Source organism: Oxyura jamaicensis, chromosome 21, assembly GCF_011077185.1.
Source record: "Oxyura jamaicensis isolate SHBP4307 breed ruddy duck chromosome 21, BPBGC_Ojam_1.0, whole genome shotgun sequence".
Classification (NCBI taxonomy): Eukaryota; Metazoa; Chordata; class Aves; order Anseriformes; family Anatidae; genus Oxyura; species Oxyura jamaicensis.
The window spans coordinates 1,797,303-1,816,838 of NC_048913.1; the positions used below are offsets into that span (position 1 = coordinate 1,797,303).

A 19,536-nucleotide genomic window follows, 5' to 3' on the forward strand; every position below is an offset into this window, starting at 1 on the left:
GGTTGTGGATTCCATCTGAAGACAGCGACGTGTGGCACAGATGATCCTTTCAGAGAAAGGGACGCTAAATTTGATGGTGACATTATCTGTTGCAAACAATGTGCTGTTATATAGCAACAAAGACAGTCTGTGGTGCTGACAGCGCTTCTGCAGGTGAGAACTATATCAGGAAGAGATAAGGTGCTGAAAGGTGAACCTCATGCTCGACTGCCTGATGACAACTGTGGATCTAAATTGTTTCAGTGTGTGCCATCCCCAGCCACCTGTGGTCCTCAGAAAGCACAGTGGCAAACCACTAAACACAAACTGTACGTTTCAGAGACTCCAGAGCATGATTTGCTTGGGTTTGTTTGTCCAGAAAGAAACTTCAGTAAGGCAGCAAAAAGCAACATTTTTTTTTTTTTAAAGTCATCACTCAGAAGATGAACTGCTGAAAAGAACTACAGTGCTCTACAGGTCTCAGAAATTATTCTGATAATCTGCTGCTTACCACTAAATGTAGTACTGCTCTGTGGCTTCCTGGAAAGTCCCGTTAAGATAATGGGATTCTTCACAGTGAAATCAGTGGTGTCTGAAGCATGCCCCAGCTCTGATGTTTTTCTGGTGAGCAGTTGGCCTCTGAAGTTGTCCAAAGTGTTTATTTCCCCTCCATTTTCTTCTTTCTGGAATAGCCCTGCAGCTAAGTTCTTTTTATTTAGCTCTGTTAAAGCTTACCCTCCCTTATCAGTTCTCTGATGGTGCCCTGCCAGCCTGGAGGTGAGGAATGCCTTCAGCCTGCAGCAGGATTTCTGGCTCTTCTCTGCTGAAAAGAAGACTATTTACAGGGCATGAGACTTCATGAAGCAAAGGCAAGGGTACTGCTGAATTCTGTCAGCCGTTGCAGAACCTGGTACTGTACAGTTGCTGTGCTGAGATCTTTGTCCCATTTCCGTGCATCTGACTTCCCTCTTGGATTGTTTTAGAAGGTATGCCCAACGAGGGGCATCTCAGAAGAAAAAAAGTGGTAAATTGGAATGATTAGCTTTTCAAGAAGTTGTAAGAAATTAGTTCCTAGACAAAGTTGCCTGGGAGAAAACCAAATGGGAGTTAAGGAGGAGAGTGTTGATTCCCCACAAGCCCTTCCAGGGATGCGTGTACTTTCTGTGCAGCAGGGGGAACGTGGGATGCAGAGCTCAGCATTCCCATTTTCCTCTGCTACAAATCACTGTCTTCATGCCTTAAATTAGTATCAGACGTGACTTCACGCCCCACTGTTACAATTTGCTGTTCAGAAGTTTCCTATCCGAGCTCTTTAAATCCTGCCAGATACTTCTTTTGTTACAGCTTCTAGGCTCTATAGAACATGAACCTGTAAGCTGTCCTTCCCACCTCTGTGCTCGCAGCAAGTTTTGACATCATGGGAACAGGGGGCTCTGTCATGACTCAACTTGTCACTGATGTTTAACCAGAAAAATACGTAGAGAAATCATAGAATCTCTGAGTTGGAAGGGACCCACGAGGATCATAAAGCCCAACTCCTGATGCCTATATTTCTACTGAAAACTTGAGCAGTTGGTTGCTTGTGGTTTTGTTTTTCTGAACAAAACAGGTTGAGAAAATGAGGTGTTAGAAGGTGCATTTTACATTTATTTCTAGTTATTTGAGGTTTGAGAGGTGCAATTGCCAGAGCCAAGTGAGCAAAAGCTCCACAAATACCTTGTGGAGGAAAACAGGGCAGCATTGGCCATATCTCAGAGTCAGGCTGGCTTGGTACTTTGTCAGGAATGGTAGCGAGGCATAAGAGACAATTGATAAAACAACAAAGGAACCACTTTTAGAAGTAAGCTGAGAGCCCCTCACCAGCCATTTCTAATTATCTGTTTTCATGGCAGAGTTTCAGAGCTCTGTGTGCGTAACCAAGGCTTCAAAACCAGATTTGGCTTCCCTGCTTATGTATCTCAATTACATTTTCACAATCACAAGATCTTCTTGAATGAGGGGAGTTAGAGTCTTGTTGAAAGCAGCTGGATTCCAGAAACTGAAGTTAGACATTGTGAGGTTATATTAAAGGGAGAAACTTCAATTAAAAACAGGCTTCAGGTGAGTCCTGTCCTATCCCATCCCTGAGAAACGATGGAAGAAATACAGCATGCTCAATGCAGTTCTCCTTCCCACCTTGCCCAGTAGTATTTATCCTCTAGGAGAATTTCAGAACGGCTCTGAACTACTAGCTTTTCCCTAGAGATACCCCTCCCCCCTGGAAGTACCCTGGGCTTTTAAATATATATTTTATTAGAGGGTTTAGGAAACTCCAGAAATTGTACTTGCCTCATCTGGTACCGAAGTGCTAAACCCCTCCATGTGAAGCTTCATATTGTTACACATATTTTGCTCATCCCATGTTCAGATTGGTAGACACTAAACTATTATAAGGCATGCAGTTATTCTAATGCAGATCTACTCCCACGCAGCACAACAGCACTCAGCTGAACCCTGAATATTACATTCCCGATCACAGTGGGGGCTTTTTATGTTGCTTCCACTGATGAACTTCAAAGCCCTCTTTTCTTCCCTACTGTTTTATTTCTATCTGAATTACTGTAATCTTGTTTGGTCTCATGTAAAACACTTGTTTTCCTTGGAAGGAATTTGAGTAACTTTTCTGCAAACAACCTAGTGCAAGGATAAAAAAAGAGTTTTAAAACATGGCAAATTCCGTTGGAAAGTCAGGGTGTCAGGTTTTTGTTTTCACATCAAGACGCTCTGTATCACTGCCATCAGACTCATAGCAGTACATTTATTACAGAGCAGCAAGCAGCGAGAGCTGGGCGCTGCTCCAGTTCCTGCTCACTGACATTAGCAGTGCATAGGTTTTTTGTGGATCTTCACTGAAGAGGTCTTCACTAAGAGATGTCTTTACAGTTATCTTTTGCTGCCACGTAATGTTCGATTGCTCTAAAACTAAACAGACCTGTCATTAAGGCTGGGCTGCTGGCGAATGACATTGGTAGCAATTTCCAACTAATTGTGTCTGCTTTCTTGTTCCTCTTCCTCCAGGCACTCACTATGGCACCAATTCAGGCAACATATGTACCACACCTGGATGTGTTACAGCAGGTAATGAGTCGTACTGTGAATAATTCTTGCAGAAGTGGTGTTTTACAAATTGTTAATTCTACCCAGTCTGAATAAACACTAGGGCAGGCTTTAAGACTAGAGAAGTTTAAAAGGAATGAAACTCTTTCTGTCAAAGGCAGCAAGTACAGCATCCTCAAACAGTTCCATGTGTAAAGACTGGGAAGGTGGGGGGGAAGGAACACAACTATCATTCTTTTTCCATTGTATGCTTTGCCATCATTTAATATCATTTATAAGGTAGTACAGCAAGATTTCCATTGTGGTCAACAGTTCTCTGGCCACAAAGATGTGGATTTACCAACATAGCCTGTATCTATGACGTATCAAAAATTCCCTTAGATCTAATTCTCTCTGAAAGAGAGTGTATTGTACACATGGGGCTATTCACCTTATTATCTTGAACATCTACTGATATACCTCCATTATATACAATCGAGAGATAAGACCACGGTACAGATGTTTAGTTATCCCCTGGAAAGACTGGCTTCATAGGTAGAGACCTTACCTAGGGCTTCAGGATCTACATGCCTGTTGTAAGGCACTGTGCTGCAGGAGAATTATCATTTTGTCATTCAGAGGCTCCTTCTGTGAAGCACTATAATTGCAGTGCAGATGTCTGCCATCAGATGCTTCTTTGCATTTTTAAATAGAGAATAGGATCCTTTGAGTCATAATACATGAGCATAAGTCTTATCCATGATAAGCAGCATAAGAAGGATGCCTTTCTGCCAATCTCTGGTAGTCCCAGAGATTACTGAGCAGTTTGTGGAACTCAACTCTCATGTTTTGATACCTAGCTGCTAGAATAATTCAGAATATGGACACAACAGCTGACCCTTGCAAGGATTTCTATCAGTATGCTTGTGGGGGCTGGCTGAACCGGCACGTTATCCCAGAAACTAGCTCCAGATACAGCATTTTCGACATCCTGAGAGACGAGCTGGAGATCATCTTAAAAGGTAGGAGTGAACCTTCTCTACCCTTGTGTTTCACTTCAGATATTGTTTACTGTACACTATGGAGAGAAGTGTTGATTGTGATTTTTTTCCTCTAGTCCTTTAATCTGTCTCTGACTACATCCATTTTGAGATAACATGCTGTTCCCATTAAAAAAATGGCCATAGGTGATTTGGTACTAACTTCAAAGGGAGACAGACAAGCTGTGTGCATGTCCTTCTTCCTGACACTTTTTTACTTTAAGAGCTCCTTTAAAGAGCACTCTAGTTTAATACTAATTGAAGCCTAAGGTAACAGATATTTATCATAGCCCTGAATTCTCAGTGATTTCTATGAAAAGATCAAAGTTCTCCAGGGCAAAAATCTCACTGCAGTGGTTCCTTCCACAGGTGTGTTGGAGACTTCAGATCAAGGGGACAGAGAAGCATTTCAGAAAGCTAAGATACTTTACAAGTCATGCATGAATGAGAGTGAGTCCCTTTTTCTTCTGTTCTCCAGTTCAATACCAAACATACAACTGGAGCAAAAGTCCAGTGTCCTTGCCTGGGTAGTTAATCTTCATTCAGATGAATACAGACACCTTTGTACGTTGCACAGATGCTGGTTACCAACCTCTCATATGCAAAGCTTTTCCTTCTGAGTGCAAAAGTGCATCTTATTTCATTCTTTCCAATGCCATTCAATCAGAATCCGTACATATTTCTGCTACTTTTATGAAGAGTAGTGTAGAAAATAATAGTTTTTGATATCTCTTATTTTCTACTATGACAGATTCAGTTTCAGATTTAAACTGGTAGAAGAAAAATAGGTAATAGTCCTTTCTCCATCCCTCCTCCCACAGCTCTCCAAAACAACGTAGTATTTGTTTTTCCTGTCTCAGGTCTTATAGAGCAGCGAGATTCATTGCCTCTGCTAGAGGTCTTAACAATGGTTGGAGATTGGCCAGTGGCTTCTGCAGACTGGAACGACACCAAAGGTAATGCTGAGCTCAAAAGAGTTCAGTAGCACTAAGTCTGAGTTAGATACTGCACTAAGGTGACAGCCTGTCCTTGATACCCTGACTTTTGCTCACAAAGAAAATATTAAAATGTAGGATGTAAGGCATACACATTTGGCATGCAGTGATCTGTAAAGTACTTTAAATTAAAATACCCATATTGTAAGATCTCATTTATGAACACTGGACATTTTAAGGCATGGGTAGGAAACCTAGAGGACCAACGTGAAAACTGAAAACAAAAAAGCTATATAACCAATCTGTGTTCTAATACTTGCATACTAATTAGAGTTTGAAGCATAACACCTTAATTAGTCAAGGTCATGGTGATTTATATTATGCATATATTGCAATATATAAATTAGTCAGCTGCTGATTAATATAATCAAAATAGGTAGGACCAGTAAGAACACTGCCTAGCTATTTCTAACCACTGTAGGGATGTCCTGTGCAAATATTCTCACTTGATGTCCAGTCTGTTTCTAATCAATTTCAGCAGTAGCCTTGCAGACTCTACAATTTTATCAGTCCTAATATATTGATAAATAACATACATTTTCCCTTTCATGTCACAGAACCGGGCTGGAGCATGGAAGAGAAACTCTCCATAATGAACTCCAGGTTTAACAAACGTGTCCTCATTGACATGTTTGTATGGAATGATGACCGGGATTCCAGCAGACACATTATTTATGTATGAAAAATATTTCAAGGAATTATTTATGTACAGCAGAATTATAATACGTACAGATTAGCTTTCCTTAAGTCATACACTCAACTGAGAAAATTTATGCAATGGTTCTGTACCCCCAAGTGGCTGATATGTCTCAAAGTTATATTGGGAAACATTTTGTGGTACCATAATTTGTTTTTGTTTCAGCTAAGTCAATGGACCTTTGCTGATTTACAACACTTAAGAATTGAAAATGCTTGTGACTTGCAAAATGATTATGAGATTTAATATAAAGCAGAAAACCATGTTTTTAAGGTAGATATTTAAATAATATTTCAGAACTCATTTGAGTATTCTTATGCATGAATTCTAGTCCCCAAGTCAAGCAGCTTCTTTTCTAAGTTGCTTAAACTTATTCTTATATATCAATGACTACTTAAAGATTTTGCTCAGTAACCCTTGTTAAGTATCGATCCTGTTGTCATTTAGAAATTCAGAGACGGAAGTTGTGTCTTCCATCCCACCCCAGTTGCTAGAAAACTGAAGTTCTTTACTGTTTGGTAGAAGCATATTGTTGGCTATTCCGACATTGGATGGCATGTGCAGCATTTCCTGTTGTCTTTCAAGGACAACTTTGGGCAACACCAGTTCCAGTTCATCCCTAACTAAAGAAATGTACGATTTCTTTCAGATTGACCAACCTAGTCTAGGAATGCCATCAAGAGATTACTACTTTAATGGAGGCAACTATCAAACGGTAAGTACTCCTTGTGCTTTAATTACTATGTGCTACTAAAGTAACATCATTAATTATTCCTGTATTTCAGAAAACTCAAATGTATGAATCTTCATGTTATGCAACAAACTGACATTCACTGCTACTTTTTTTCTACTTATGCCAAAGTTTCATTACGTTTACAAAAGTACTGAACAATTACATAAACGCCAAGCCTCCCCAGAACCAGCTAACTCACATAGCCTTCTTCTGGTCTGTGTGAACAAAATACAATTGTGTTTTATAACTTCAGTCTCTAATTTTGAAAGATAGGTTCACATTTTAGTGGTTATATCTTCTAAAACCACTGGTTCTGGCTACTATTAAAGAAGGTACTAGAAAGTGGATTATAAATATGATCTAGTGTGACAATGCTCCCATATTTGAGAATACAATGCCACAAAATGACTGTTATTCAACACCAGAATATTCAAACGTTCACATTCGTTGAGAAGAAAAAAAAAAAAAAAGTTTTTACAGCAACAGGAATATTAATGGATACTCATCTGGTACGAATCTGCTGCCACTTACTTCCTCCCCTTTCTCCCACCATTCCCGCAAATTACATTAAAGTTGTGAGAGACTGAATTCTAGCTACTCTTCCCTGTCAGTGCTCAGGGTGAAAGCGTGAGATTTCTGTAAGAACTTAGTAAGCTGTGGCAAACACTCAGATAATTTATCTGTTTCCAAGCTGAAAATACTGCTTCAGTACTTTTTATTTTGTCAATTATGTCATACTTGTAGAGAGGATTTGCAACCTAACATCAAACTAGTTTTCATAACATGAACAAAAGGGAATACAGAGAAAAAAATAATCAGCATTTCAGACTCTGTCTAGTGGCTCAAAAGACAGAAAAAAACAAAATCAGATTGATTAGTTTTCTTCTGACTTCTTTGTACTGGAATATATTTCCATATATAATATAGTCTAAAACACAGCTCTGTGAAATTTTCATGGGGTTGTTTTTCCACACCTTCTGGCCAGCTTTATAAACTGTCAACTTCTGTTAATCAGTCTCGTAATACAAAACATACAATTCCCACATGGTTGTGTTGGGAACTATAGAGGGCTGCTCTGAAGTTCACTGGTAGCTTTTGGAACTAGGATTCCGTTCTACAGGTTTCACCTATGTAGTAACAGTTACATTAGAAAAGAAGGGTATTTATGCATCACTACACAAAATTAAGATTTGAAACAACCTGGGGTAGAAAAACAGGTATAATACACTGATAATCTTAATTTAGCAAAAGAAAACTCAATATTTAAAGTAGCTTTAATTTGAGGCTATAAAGAAGGACTGTGGCTGTATTTTTAATTTTTATGAATAAGGAGGAGAGACAACCCCTTTTTATTTGCTATTTAACAGCTCACTTCCCACAAACAATGAACAAAACTGATGACCCAAACTCCCTCTCTGCTTAGTCCAGCATCTTTTGGCAAGACTCCTACTGAGGCCTGTGGGAGTCCAGCCTGATTAAGGCCTCAGCATTCAGCCTAAAAACACAAGCCATTATCATGTAAGTGCCCAGACTCAATTTCACAACAGTTATTTATCTGGTTTCCAAGGTCTATGTAGGAAGAAAAGTATGCAAGAATAATAGGTAATGTTAAGCTTTCCTCTATCAAAGATATGTACTCAGCAGTCAAAAATCTTTATTGGGACCACTCTGAGAAATAACTCATAGCCAGACCTTCCTATTACAAATAAAGTAAAGGTATCACTGGGAACCATCTGAGAGAGCTTTTCTTTCAGGCAGTAAAACCAGAGTTTGGAGAATTTACAGTATTACTTCCAGAGAACTTAAATCTTCCGTGTTTACCTTTAGCTAATGCTTTGTCTAGTTAGGGATCACTAATTCCCTTATTGTGACACAGGGCTTTCTTCTTGCTCAAGTGGAAATTCGAACCTCAAACTCTAGAGTTACAGCATATAGGGAAGCAAAAAAGTGCTGCTTTTATGTGTTTTGAGACTCAACTGCACTGCAAGGTATTCCAGGGTGAAGTAAGATCCTAGGTATTGCAGTAATATCCATTACATTAAAGAAAAAAATGGGTGTAGAGGGTTGCTTTGGAGACCATGGCAGAGGCTGTGGCCACTTGGCCAAACTTCTTCCACAGCAGACCGTATAAAGCTAAAATAATTGTTTGCTGAATGAGGAACGACAGACAGCAAACCTCTTCTTTATGACTCTGTACACACACACTATTTCTTGCATATAGGTGAGAGAAGCTTACCTGCAGTTCATGATCACTATTGCTAAAATGATCCGAGAAGACAAGAACGTATCTAAAGATGATTTGTTTGTCCAAGAGGAAATGGCAAAGGTTATGGAGCTTGAAACAGAGATTGCAAACGTGAGTACAGAAATCAAGAAGTTCTCAGGATGTTTGGGTTGGGGTAAGGCATAAGTGTCTCACAATTTTTTGCAGCAGCTTGACACAGCACAGAACTCATGGCCAAGAGGAAAAGGAGGGGGCGAGAGACTTTGTGCTGTGAGCAGCCCAGAAATCAGAGCCTCTGTGTGTATAATTACATCCATTGTAGACACTGCTACTCTTCCTGCTCTAACCCTAACCATACTTATTTTTGGAAGTCTCCTAAAGCAGGATAATTTATGTTCTGCTAAGCATGCACTAAGATAACCCCAGAGCTATCTTCCTTGGTGTTGTAGACTCATAAAAGCTTGGCTGTCCATACTAGTGACACATTTAGAGGGGCCTGAATTGCTGTACTGAAGTGTAGAAGCATTCACTTCCAAAAGAAATTGTTTTTATTCTCAGTACTATTTAAGGGTGTCTATGTACACACGCATACACATGACTTCAACCATTGACACTTCTGTCAGTTGATTCTAGTAATAATCTTGTGATTGTCTTCAGGCAACTACCCCAGCAGAAGAAAGGCACGATGTAACCTTGTTATACAACAAAATGACCTTAAAAGAACTACAGGATAAGTTTGCATTGAACGTAAGTGTTTAACAAGCAGTCTACAACTTTCAGCCTCCTATTATTACTATGTAAACTGGAAATAGCTTTGTGAGTTTGTCAGAGTAATGCAACAAGAAGTATAAAATTATTTCCACTCTTAATGTTGTCTTCAGAGTCTTAAAAAGTATTTTTCTCCTCAGCAACTGGACATCAGTGTTGCTGTAGCAGGAAACAAGGATCTGTATATTCAGCATACACTTTGTGATTTTGTTAGCTCTACTGCCAACACTAGAACATTCCATACCATGGACTGTACAAACTCTGGACAGTTACTAAGGCACGTAAACACCTGGCATGAGTATGTCTTCCTCTCTGCCTAGGAATTTAACTGGACCTGCTTCATCCAAGGTGTCATGTCTTCAGTAAGTGTTCAGGTTGACCCCGAAGAAGAGGTTGTTGTATATGGCATGCCCTACCTACAAGAGCTAAAGGCAATTATCTCAAAGTACTCAGCAAGGTAAAAAGAAATGGAAATATCCAAGACAACAGTGACAGAAATACTGTGGGAACAGATTATCGGGTCCACTTGCTAGTTCTGCCAGAGCTGCTCTTAGAAGAATCAGAGGGATTCACTGTGAAATATGAAAAGTGTCTTCTAAGGTCCAGGGGTCCCAAAGTACTGTGGTACTAGGTGTCTCATTGGCTCATGTGCTTGGGAGAGGTTTTAAATGCGAAGAAATATGACATGGGCTTTAGCTTGTTACACTCTTGTTGGGAGGATGGGGCAGGGAGAGAAGAAGAACAAATCCCTGAACAGACCAGAGAGCACAGTGCTCAGTCTGCATGCTTCTAGAGTTAGCCAGCCTGTTAACTAAGAACAGACCCTTGTAGATGCTATGAATCTGATGACTGGCAGTCACTAACTTTCTCATCAAAATTTAGTGCAGACGGTCAGAGGGGAACTTTATGTTACTTTTTACAAGAGATTAACTTCAGCTTTGCTTTCCCTGCACAGCACCATCCAGAACTACCTCATTTGGCGACTCATAATTGATCGAGTCAGCAGCTTGAGTCGGCGTTTCAAGGATGCACGGGCAAACTACAGGAAGGTATTTCCTCTCCTCCTAAAGAAACTGTAGAGCATAGTACTGGCAGAGAGTCCCCCAGTCACCAAGTACAGTTTTGCCAACACAAAGACTTTGTTATATCATCTAAAACGCAAAACAAATCTGAGAACAATCACGATAGAAACCTGTCTCAGGTTAGCCTCCTCTTTAGGCACCAGTGTGGAAGAGGATTTTGAATAAAAGATGTGTAGGCAGAATTGATCCTGTGGTGTTTTACATTCTAGGCACTTTATGGGACAACACTGGAAGAAGCCCGCTGGAGGGAATGTGTGAGTTATGTCAACAACAACATGGAGAACGCAGTGGGAGCAATGTATGTCAGGGAGACATTTGCTGGTGAGAGCAAGAGGATGGTATGTATTTTTTCCCCTTTGTACTATTGTACCCCCAGTGACCATTCCCCTCCATCTGATCTCCCAGCTTGGTTTATCTGGTAAAGAGATCCATCAGCCAAGAATTAGAAAGCATAAGAACTCATTTGTAATGCTATTTTTAATGCAAAGTATCATAATTAAGAACACAGAATTTGGGAAAAGTCAGCTTTCAGTAGGAAGCCTTTCATCACCTTTGCTGTGGCTAGGAAAAATAGGATGTAAATAATTCTTTTTTTTTTTTTTTACTGCCTCTTTTAGGTCCGAGATTTAATAGATAAGATTCGTGAAGTGTTCATTGAGACATTAGATGAGTTACAGTGGATGGATGAGGCATCTAAAGAGAAAGCTCGTGAGAAGGTCAGAGAAAACAAGAAATTTCAGTATTCCTTCAAGAATATGAGATCTTTGGAATTCTGTTGCATCACTATTCCCATTTCCTCTGCAAATGAGAGGAGAAAACTTTACTGTTTACTATCCTGTTATCCATTATCCTATTACATTGTCCCTTTCTTTTTAATCCTTTTTTTTCCTTTTCTTTTTCACTTTTTTTTTCCTTTAATGAGTCTTGTGAACCACACTGTAAATGAGGAGAGAAGATAACACCCAACGCATCAGCTACAGTGACAACTGAATGCAATGCAGACCCCAAAGGAAACTTTTCATTGATTTTAGGACTATCAGCACTGTTGCAATACCAAGAGGCACTAGGCGAGGGTTAAGCTCAATCCCTGTCAGATAGTGCTATAGGGTCTGCAAGTCTAGCATAGTTGCTGGCCACAGAAGAGAGGGAGGCTTTGTTTCACATTTTAAAAAAAAACACCTCATTAGGCAAAAGGGTGCATCTGAAGACTGTCTTCAGCCATTTGCATCCAAATTCTTACACACACGGGGGCAATGCAAAAATGAATTTGAATCAAATGAGGAAAAAGTAAACTCTTTTCTTCTAGGCAATGGCAATTAAAGAACAGATTGGTTACCCAGATTATATTTTGGAAGATCACAATGAAAAACTAGATCAGGAATATGCCAATGTAAGTATGCTGTACATGCCTCAGTAAGTACCTCAATATAAAAGCCTACGGTTATTTTCTCACCATTTGGTGTACTTGTACCTATGTAACTTATTTCCAAGTGGCTAGAAAACATTGATTGTGTTGAGCATTTTATAATCGTTAGCAATTTGTATGCAGTTAAGTGATAACTTGCATTCAAAACATTTTAGAAGATAAATTCATTGGCACAAGGAATTCTTCATTCAGCACAGCTTACTGATACAGAGATATCTGTTTCTTCAGCTAAACTTCAGCGAGCACAGTTACTTTGAAAACATCCTAGAAAATCTGAGAGCTGGAGCCCAAAAGAGCTTGAGAAAACTTCGAGAGAGAGTTGACCAAGATATGTAAGTTTCAAGACTACATACTACGTACACAATCTTAAGTCCTGGAATAACAGTTACTATGTTGTAGTCATATGCTGTGGATAAGTGAAAATGCTTATATTTGAGATCTTATAAGTTATTTCCTGGAATTAAACAAGTAGTTAATTACTTCTTGTAGTAGGAGTTCATTCAGTTCTCTTGGAATCTCACTAATGAATCTGAATGCAAAGCAGCTTGATGAACGATTAAAGCTACTTAACACAAAAGCAGTGACAGATCTTTCTGGTGACTCAGCAAGGAGGAGAGGAGATAAGTAGTGTTAGAATATCCAAAATAAATAGAGGAAAAAGAAGCTTGAAGTATTCTGGCCAGAATTCTGTTGGAAATATGCTCAGTCTTAAGGAAGTTGAACACCAGATACAGTTAACGCCTACTTCCAAGCTGATGACTTCACACTACACTTAGTAAGGTAACAGTGTATTTTTCAGATGCTTCCTGTCATAAGTACAGGCTTGGCTGCTTCAGGATTCCTTCTTTGACTCATGAAGGCATCCAAGTAAATCTCAGGTCTCGTGCCTGTATTGCCATGACTGTTACCTCATAGTTCTCTAGTCTTAGACAAAGACTGGCGCTCATCTCAAAAAAATCAAATATAAGTAGCATGTTTATAAGTTACTATATATAAAATATATTATTTTCAGCAACAAATGCACCAGAATATGACCCAGTTTCCAGAGCTATGAGCTAACCAATCTGAATTTTTAATAGTCCATTTGGCTTCCTGAGCTACACAGCTCCAATACAGTTACTTGGCAAAGCTGCTGCCGAATGCATTAGTGACAGAGACAATTATAATGGAAGGCTGAAGTAAGGAAGCTAATACCAACTTGATGTGTTGTTCACTAGTGGGCTTCCAGCCTGCGTGATGCTGGAAGAGAAAAGGAAACACCACATCTTGACCAAACGTAAACCAACAGTTATTAATAAGCAAACAAAAGACTCTCCAAAGGGAAGCCCAGGTCAAGTTAATCATTGCAAAGTCTATTAATACTTTTACTATCGCTCTTCCTGTGAAGTAGTTTATAACTCAAAACAAGAGTACGCAATGCAGACACTTAGAAGTAAATTACTGATGAATAATTCACCAAGGAGGTTTTCTGATCAGTCAGCTAAACAGAGCTTTTTTAAATGCTTCTTCATTACTTGATTGCATCAGTCCTGGGGCTCTTCATAGCAAGAATTCTTGCAGAGGACTGGTTTTCTTCATCCACAAACTGTGTTACAGATCACTGCTGCCTTTTGCAGTCTGTCTACAGACTGTTGATAGCCCTTCAGCAAGAATTCCCCATACCCCTGCTCATTCTAATTATTGTTGAAGACACATTTGTGGGAGCCTTTTCAACAATTATTGCATTGGGCCTTCTTTGCCTCTCTGTTTGGCAATATACAAAATACCAGTAATTTGCACTTTTTTTACCCAATGACCTACAGTTTTCTAGTGACATCAACCCAGAGTCGTGAAAGGTTTTCCCAAGGAGACAAAACTATTTCCACTCTAGCTCACCGTACCATTGAACAGTGTATATAACTGACAATGTTGATGCTTTCTTAAATCTAATGATCAGGTAGTAAGTCATTGCTCATAGTTAGATTTCATTTTCAGAGCAGCCCAGAAGTAGTTACATCAAGATAACGGTACATACAGCAACTACTGGCACCACAAGAAACTGTAGGGATGAGAGATGTGGAAAGAGGAATGTCTGAGGCTGACGCTGCTAAACACTTTTCATGAGCTCATGGATCCAACTGTTACTGCATTGTTCAGTAAAACAGGCTGACTAGAAGTGTATGTCAGGGAGAAGAGATGGAGGGGTGGACAGAAGGGAAGAAATACAAAGAATAAAAAAGCTGTCTAGCTATTGGGAATATTTTTCAGGAGCAGCTTACTTCAAACAAGAATTACTTAAAGTTAGTACTCATTATCTATAAAATACTGGACTCCAAATGGAAACATTTGCAAATCTGGAGTTAGATATGCAGTAAGAGTGAATGTTCAGTTTTAATTAAGGTTTTTCAACAGAAGTTTGGTCTTAATTTCTAATTTGGAGTATCTGCCTTCTGCTGCTTTAAATGTCGTCTAGATGCTGATTTTCTTTTTAATGCAATAGTTCTCATTTCCTCTTAAACTCATATAGTGTTAAAGTGACCTGGTAAACAGCCACCACACTTCACCCCAGTGTAGCTGTTCAACGTTCAAGAGCAAATGCATTTCTCGCTTTAACTTGGTATTCTTCTGAGTGAAAGATGCCAATGAGTGAGAGATCAGGTATTTCCTCGTATAATTATTTCTTGACAACTGTGTGCAGTGGCAGCCTTCTTCCCTACCTCAATCCTTTCCTTACCTGCAGCCTGCATTTTTGACTAAGATTAATCAGTAAGAAGAATGTTTATAATTGATGATTAACTTTGTGTGCAACATTTATTTTTAGATGGATAATCGGGGCTGCAGTGGTCAATGCTTTCTATTCCCCCAACCGGAACCAGATAGGTAGGTATACAACAATTTTACACAATCGTATGGACCTAATTAACCATTTATTGCTCCACAACAGTGCACGTCAACTGTCTAGAGGTAAACCTGCCTTTGCTTTTGAGGAAATTCTGAGCAAGATAGACAGGCTGTTCTTTTCAAAATGTTTTGTTGATGAATATTCAAATCCCCACCACACACACACACTTGGCAGGCATAGTTCATATACTGTAATTGGAACAGCCTTATGTTTGGAAGCCTGAGACAGTAACTGCTACTATGTGAGTGCCAGCTTCAGCAACCAGAGTGCTCATAGCATATTCTGGGCTGTTTCTACTCATGTTTCCACATTCCTGATAAACACAAGGGCAGCTTTCCAGTTTGTTTTCTGTACAGATGGTACAGAAATAATTTTGCTAAGAAGTATAATAGACTAAAGAAAGCTGCCTCAGCTTAACGTGATGTTAGGTCTGAGATACTTTGGAGAGTTGCTAGCCTGACCTCTCTTGTTCTTAGCAGACAAGAAGGTCCTCAGCTATAAGACATAATGAACCTGTCTGGCTCCGTGTACACCCCAATCCCTGCAGGTGGCCAGAAGTCCAGGTTAAGCCTAGAGATACAGCAGTCTTTGCTGAACTTTGAGCACCTCAGACAGGCGAGGAACAAGGTCATTTCTGTTACGTAGTGTTTATCTGAATTTCCAGGGCACCAAGAGCTTCTACTGTTAAGTACTGTCAAGTACAGTAAGAGAAACATCTGTGACATTCTTGAGCAGACAACAACTATATTTGCAGGACAGGTTAAAGCCACAGTCAAAAGGAAAGACTTAGATAATTTCTAAAGGTAGAAACACCCAAAGTGCTCATTGTTTAGTCCTCTAGCCTCATCAGAAAGGACTATCTCCTAGTTACGCAGCTTCCACTTACCTCCGTGTTGTAGGCAGGTAAAGCTGTGACCAGTCATCCCTTCAGCCTCAGTAGTACTCTCCTGCAGCCTGTTGATCCAGACCATCTTAGAGCTAAAGGCATATTCATCGTCAGGCTCCCCATTTATCCACGCTGTTTTTATTCTGATAGTAATCAGCTCTGAGCCAGCTTTCCCTCAGTGAACTTGGGCCTTGAAGAAGTCTATTTCCTCTACAACTTTGCTCTTGTAAACAATGTGGAAGTAACTGGCTTAAATCGATGATGACTATTCAAGGCAAATCCCAGCACAGCTGCCTGCAGTAGTGTAGATGTCTATTAAATCCTGTTTCTTTATATCTCTAGTTTGAGGAAGCTAATTTTCCACATTACTTTCAGTCTCCTGCTTCTGTCTTACTACAGCCTGTCCTATATATTTATCCTCAAGATTGCATGAATAGAAAATTCTATATGGTCAAAAAGGCTTGTGACTTTGAATGAAGTATTTGCTATATAATTACAATATTTCAGTTTTTAGAGAATGTCTCACTAGAATGAAGTGCTTACAGTCTTAATTCTTCTAGAAGCGTGTATGTCTTTCATTTTACATACATGGGAAAAAGACCAAATCCTACTGATTCTATATAAGGCTTCAGTAGATTGAAGATATACCTCCTGCTGCCCTCCCTCTCCTCCCCCCCAGACTGACATCTAAGCACACTCAGAGGTTTGTAGGTTACTGCTGTGCATGTTTTACACACTGAGTGTTGTCAGTAATCAGCATGTGGTTGCTAACCTTTCTTCAACAAAAATAAAGCAATGAAATAACCATTAGTTCGCCTATAAAATGTCTCTAAAGTACAAACTGTACCTATCTCCAAACTATGGTTGCTAAACATTTTGTTCTTGACTCACGGGAGCATACGTTATAGACCAAATTAAGCTAACGTTGAAATGTAAATGATGGTTGGTTCTCAAACAAGGAGATACTGTCATTGCAGATGTGCTAAATTAAACCTTTATTAACTTGTCATTTTCCATTTATCTAGAGAGAAGTAAATTCACATGGGGAGGCAAGATGGTGTTTCTAATAATTTTATATTTTAGGTTCTTTCCTGACCCTTAAGCCAAATAACAATTCAGTTTGCAAAATATGCAAAAATAAAAGCTATTTTATAGCATCTCCTTCTCTCTTCCCCTCCTTGCAGTTTTTCCTGCTGGGATTCTACAGCCTCCGTTCTTCAGCAAACACCAACCACAAGCCCTGAACTTTGGAGGAATCGGGATGGTTATTGGGCATGAGATTACTCATGGCTTTGATGACAATGGTGAGAAGATAATTCAGAAAACATTCTTTCAGTTGCACTCATTACATTATAAAAAATAAAATTTACACACTGCTGTGACTGAAGGATCCATGCATAGGTGTATACGTACCTGCTCTGTAACTATCTGGGACCCACACAAACACGCTATAACTGTTCTGTTGAACATTTTGCAGTGAATGTTTCATGAACTTAGCAGGTCATGCAGGGTGTAAGAAGATTTTTAAAATGAATTGAGTCAATCACAATTCTCAGGAAAACCTGTTACTTTTACAGCATCATCAGATTAGAAATACTGTCAGAACAAGCAGGTACGCTGGCTTCTAAATGAAAATGAAATCTGAGAACTACATTCCTCATTCATACTCTCTGATGAAAGAGGTGTTGGTAGTGTCTTGAAAACAGGAGACTTTTTTTTTCCCAACATAAGCTTTTGAAATAAATTTACTTTATTATCTTTAATGCTATGTAAAATAGTTTTGAGCAAAAATTTCTGATAACGTAAGCCAATAAGTTCTTATACATGGATTATCTTCAATTTATTTTTATGTTAATTAAGCTTGTGCACATAAGCATACAATATGGCCTCAGTAATCTAACAAATAAAAAGAATGCTCCAGAAAGAGAGCTGAGAACACCAACTCCAGAACTGTAATTCCATCTTTCTCCTGTTGTGGCAAAGCAATTAATTCTTTATGAACCTTAGTTCGTATAATCACAGGGACACACAGAATAAGCACCTTAGACGCCTCAAAAGAAGGTAGTAAGTTTTGTTTTGTTACATGATGTCTGGGTAATCCAGTTTGAAATAAAACTGGACCCTAGTGTCATAACTGAAGTCAGGGCTGCTGGCTGAACAACGCATCATAGAATAATAGAGAACAGAAGAAAGGAACACAATAAATTTTATCTGTACTCTTGTGCCAGAGGAGAATCAACTGCACCAAAAACATTTCTGATAAATTTCTAGAGCACAGTCCTTCTAAATCAAACGAGGAAAGAAGGGGAGGTGGCATGACTCGAGCGTTAAGAAACAGGTGCTGCACTGGAAGACAAACTCTGGCTCAAAGCTATCCTTTTTCCTTGGATTTTTTCACATAGGTAGGAATTTTGATAAGGATGGAAATATGTTTGACTGGTGGAGCAATTTCTCAGCCATGCATTTCAAGGAGCAGTCTCGCTGTATGGTTTATCAGTATGGGAACTACACGTGGGAGCTGGCTGGAGGACAAAATGTAAGTATGGTTCCCAGGAACAGCCATATTTAGGATCTTTTGATTTTTTGGAGGAAATGGATATTGAAACAGCAAGCTCAAGCACTTGGTTTGACTTCTTCTAATCTATGGCTTTTACCCTGTTATTTTTTTTATTTTAATTTCTTTGTCCTAGCACAAAGTCACTGCTACCTTCTGTTCCAGACATGACTTTCTATCTGTGGTTTATGGCTGTGCTTCAGCTTGTGGTTCTTAGGGTTACTGATGTCACTGACTGTAGAGGAAACAAATGATTGTTCTTTTACAGGTCAGTGGAATAAGCACATTAGGAGAAAATATTGCAGATAATGGAGGAGTCCGACAGGCTTACAAGGTAACTCTCAAATATACTGTGAGTTAATTTTACCCCTGAGATTGGGGTATTTTACAACTGACATGTTACCGCCCTGTTCTAGAACCTAGAGCCTCAGTTACATATCTGGAAGCTTATGTCCCAATAGATCCAAACCCAGTGTAGGATTGATGGCATTCTTTCACCCAGGAGAAGAACACCTAATTATCCCAGCCATAATTTGATGTACTACAATGCTTGATGCTGCATCCTTTGGTCTCAGGTAAACAAAGGCCATGTTCATAAATAGGTACAGTGTTAGGTAGGAAAAAGGTAAAGCACCCTCCATTTTCTAAAGCCTCTAATCTGAAAATGGCAGCTACAACTTCAAACAGCTTGTCACACAGCAACAGAGCACTAATTTCGTGGCAGAACCGTTTTGTGATATTATGAAGCAGAGCAACTGTTTTTTTCCAGGTTTCTCTCTCACACTTTTCATCTTTGATCTCAAAAGCGGCACGTCAGGTAGGATGTGAAAAGAATATTTAGATGCACCGTCTCCTTCCCGAGAGGGATATAGAGCATATCTACCAAAGTATGTCTCTCTCAAATTCTAGCTCCTTTTGTTGCTTTCTTTGTTTTACAAGCTTTAGGAAGATAACACACAGAAGTTTCTTCTACCTTGCTGCTATTTCTTCTGCTAGTCAGTAGAATAAAAATGCAAGAATATTTAGTCTCAGAACTGCCTGCCTATTTCCAAGGTAAAAAGGTTGTTTGTCAGTCGGTTATTTTGAAAGAGGAACACAACTGGTATTTCAGGGCACTACTTTCATGCTGTGGCTGAAAACCAGTGTTGTTCAGCATGGTATTATCTGTTAAAAACACCATTGCATAATCAGCCTAT

At 39.3% G+C, this 19,536-nt stretch overlaps 1 protein-coding gene across 2 annotated transcripts in view; it reads left to right on the forward strand.

The window, feature by feature from the left end:
* Positions 1-19,536, forward strand: part of MMEL1 (membrane metalloendopeptidase like 1) — a 28,981-nt gene that overhangs the window by 4,484 nt on the left and 4,961 nt on the right. For both annotated transcript variants that reach the window (XM_035344433.1, XM_035344432.1), the window contains exons 3-20: positions 3,037-3,096; positions 3,915-4,076; positions 4,464-4,544; positions 4,955-5,050; positions 5,647-5,765; positions 6,436-6,501; positions 8,741-8,875; positions 9,401-9,490; positions 9,832-9,968; positions 10,467-10,560; positions 10,803-10,931; positions 11,211-11,309; positions 11,900-11,983; positions 12,248-12,351; positions 14,820-14,878; positions 16,971-17,090; positions 18,189-18,322; positions 18,609-18,674. In XM_035344433.1, the coding sequence (XP_035200324.1) occupies positions 3,037-3,096; positions 3,915-4,076; positions 4,464-4,544; positions 4,955-5,050; positions 5,647-5,765; positions 6,436-6,501; positions 8,741-8,875; positions 9,401-9,490; positions 9,832-9,968; positions 10,467-10,560; positions 10,803-10,931; positions 11,211-11,309; positions 11,900-11,983; positions 12,248-12,351; positions 14,820-14,878; positions 16,971-17,090; positions 18,189-18,322; positions 18,609-18,674 (1,835 nt within the window). The remainder of the gene's footprint in view (positions 1-3,036; positions 3,097-3,914; positions 4,077-4,463; positions 4,545-4,954; positions 5,051-5,646; positions 5,766-6,435; positions 6,502-8,740; positions 8,876-9,400; positions 9,491-9,831; positions 9,969-10,466; positions 10,561-10,802; positions 10,932-11,210; positions 11,310-11,899; positions 11,984-12,247; positions 12,352-14,819; positions 14,879-16,970; positions 17,091-18,188; positions 18,323-18,608; positions 18,675-19,536) is intronic.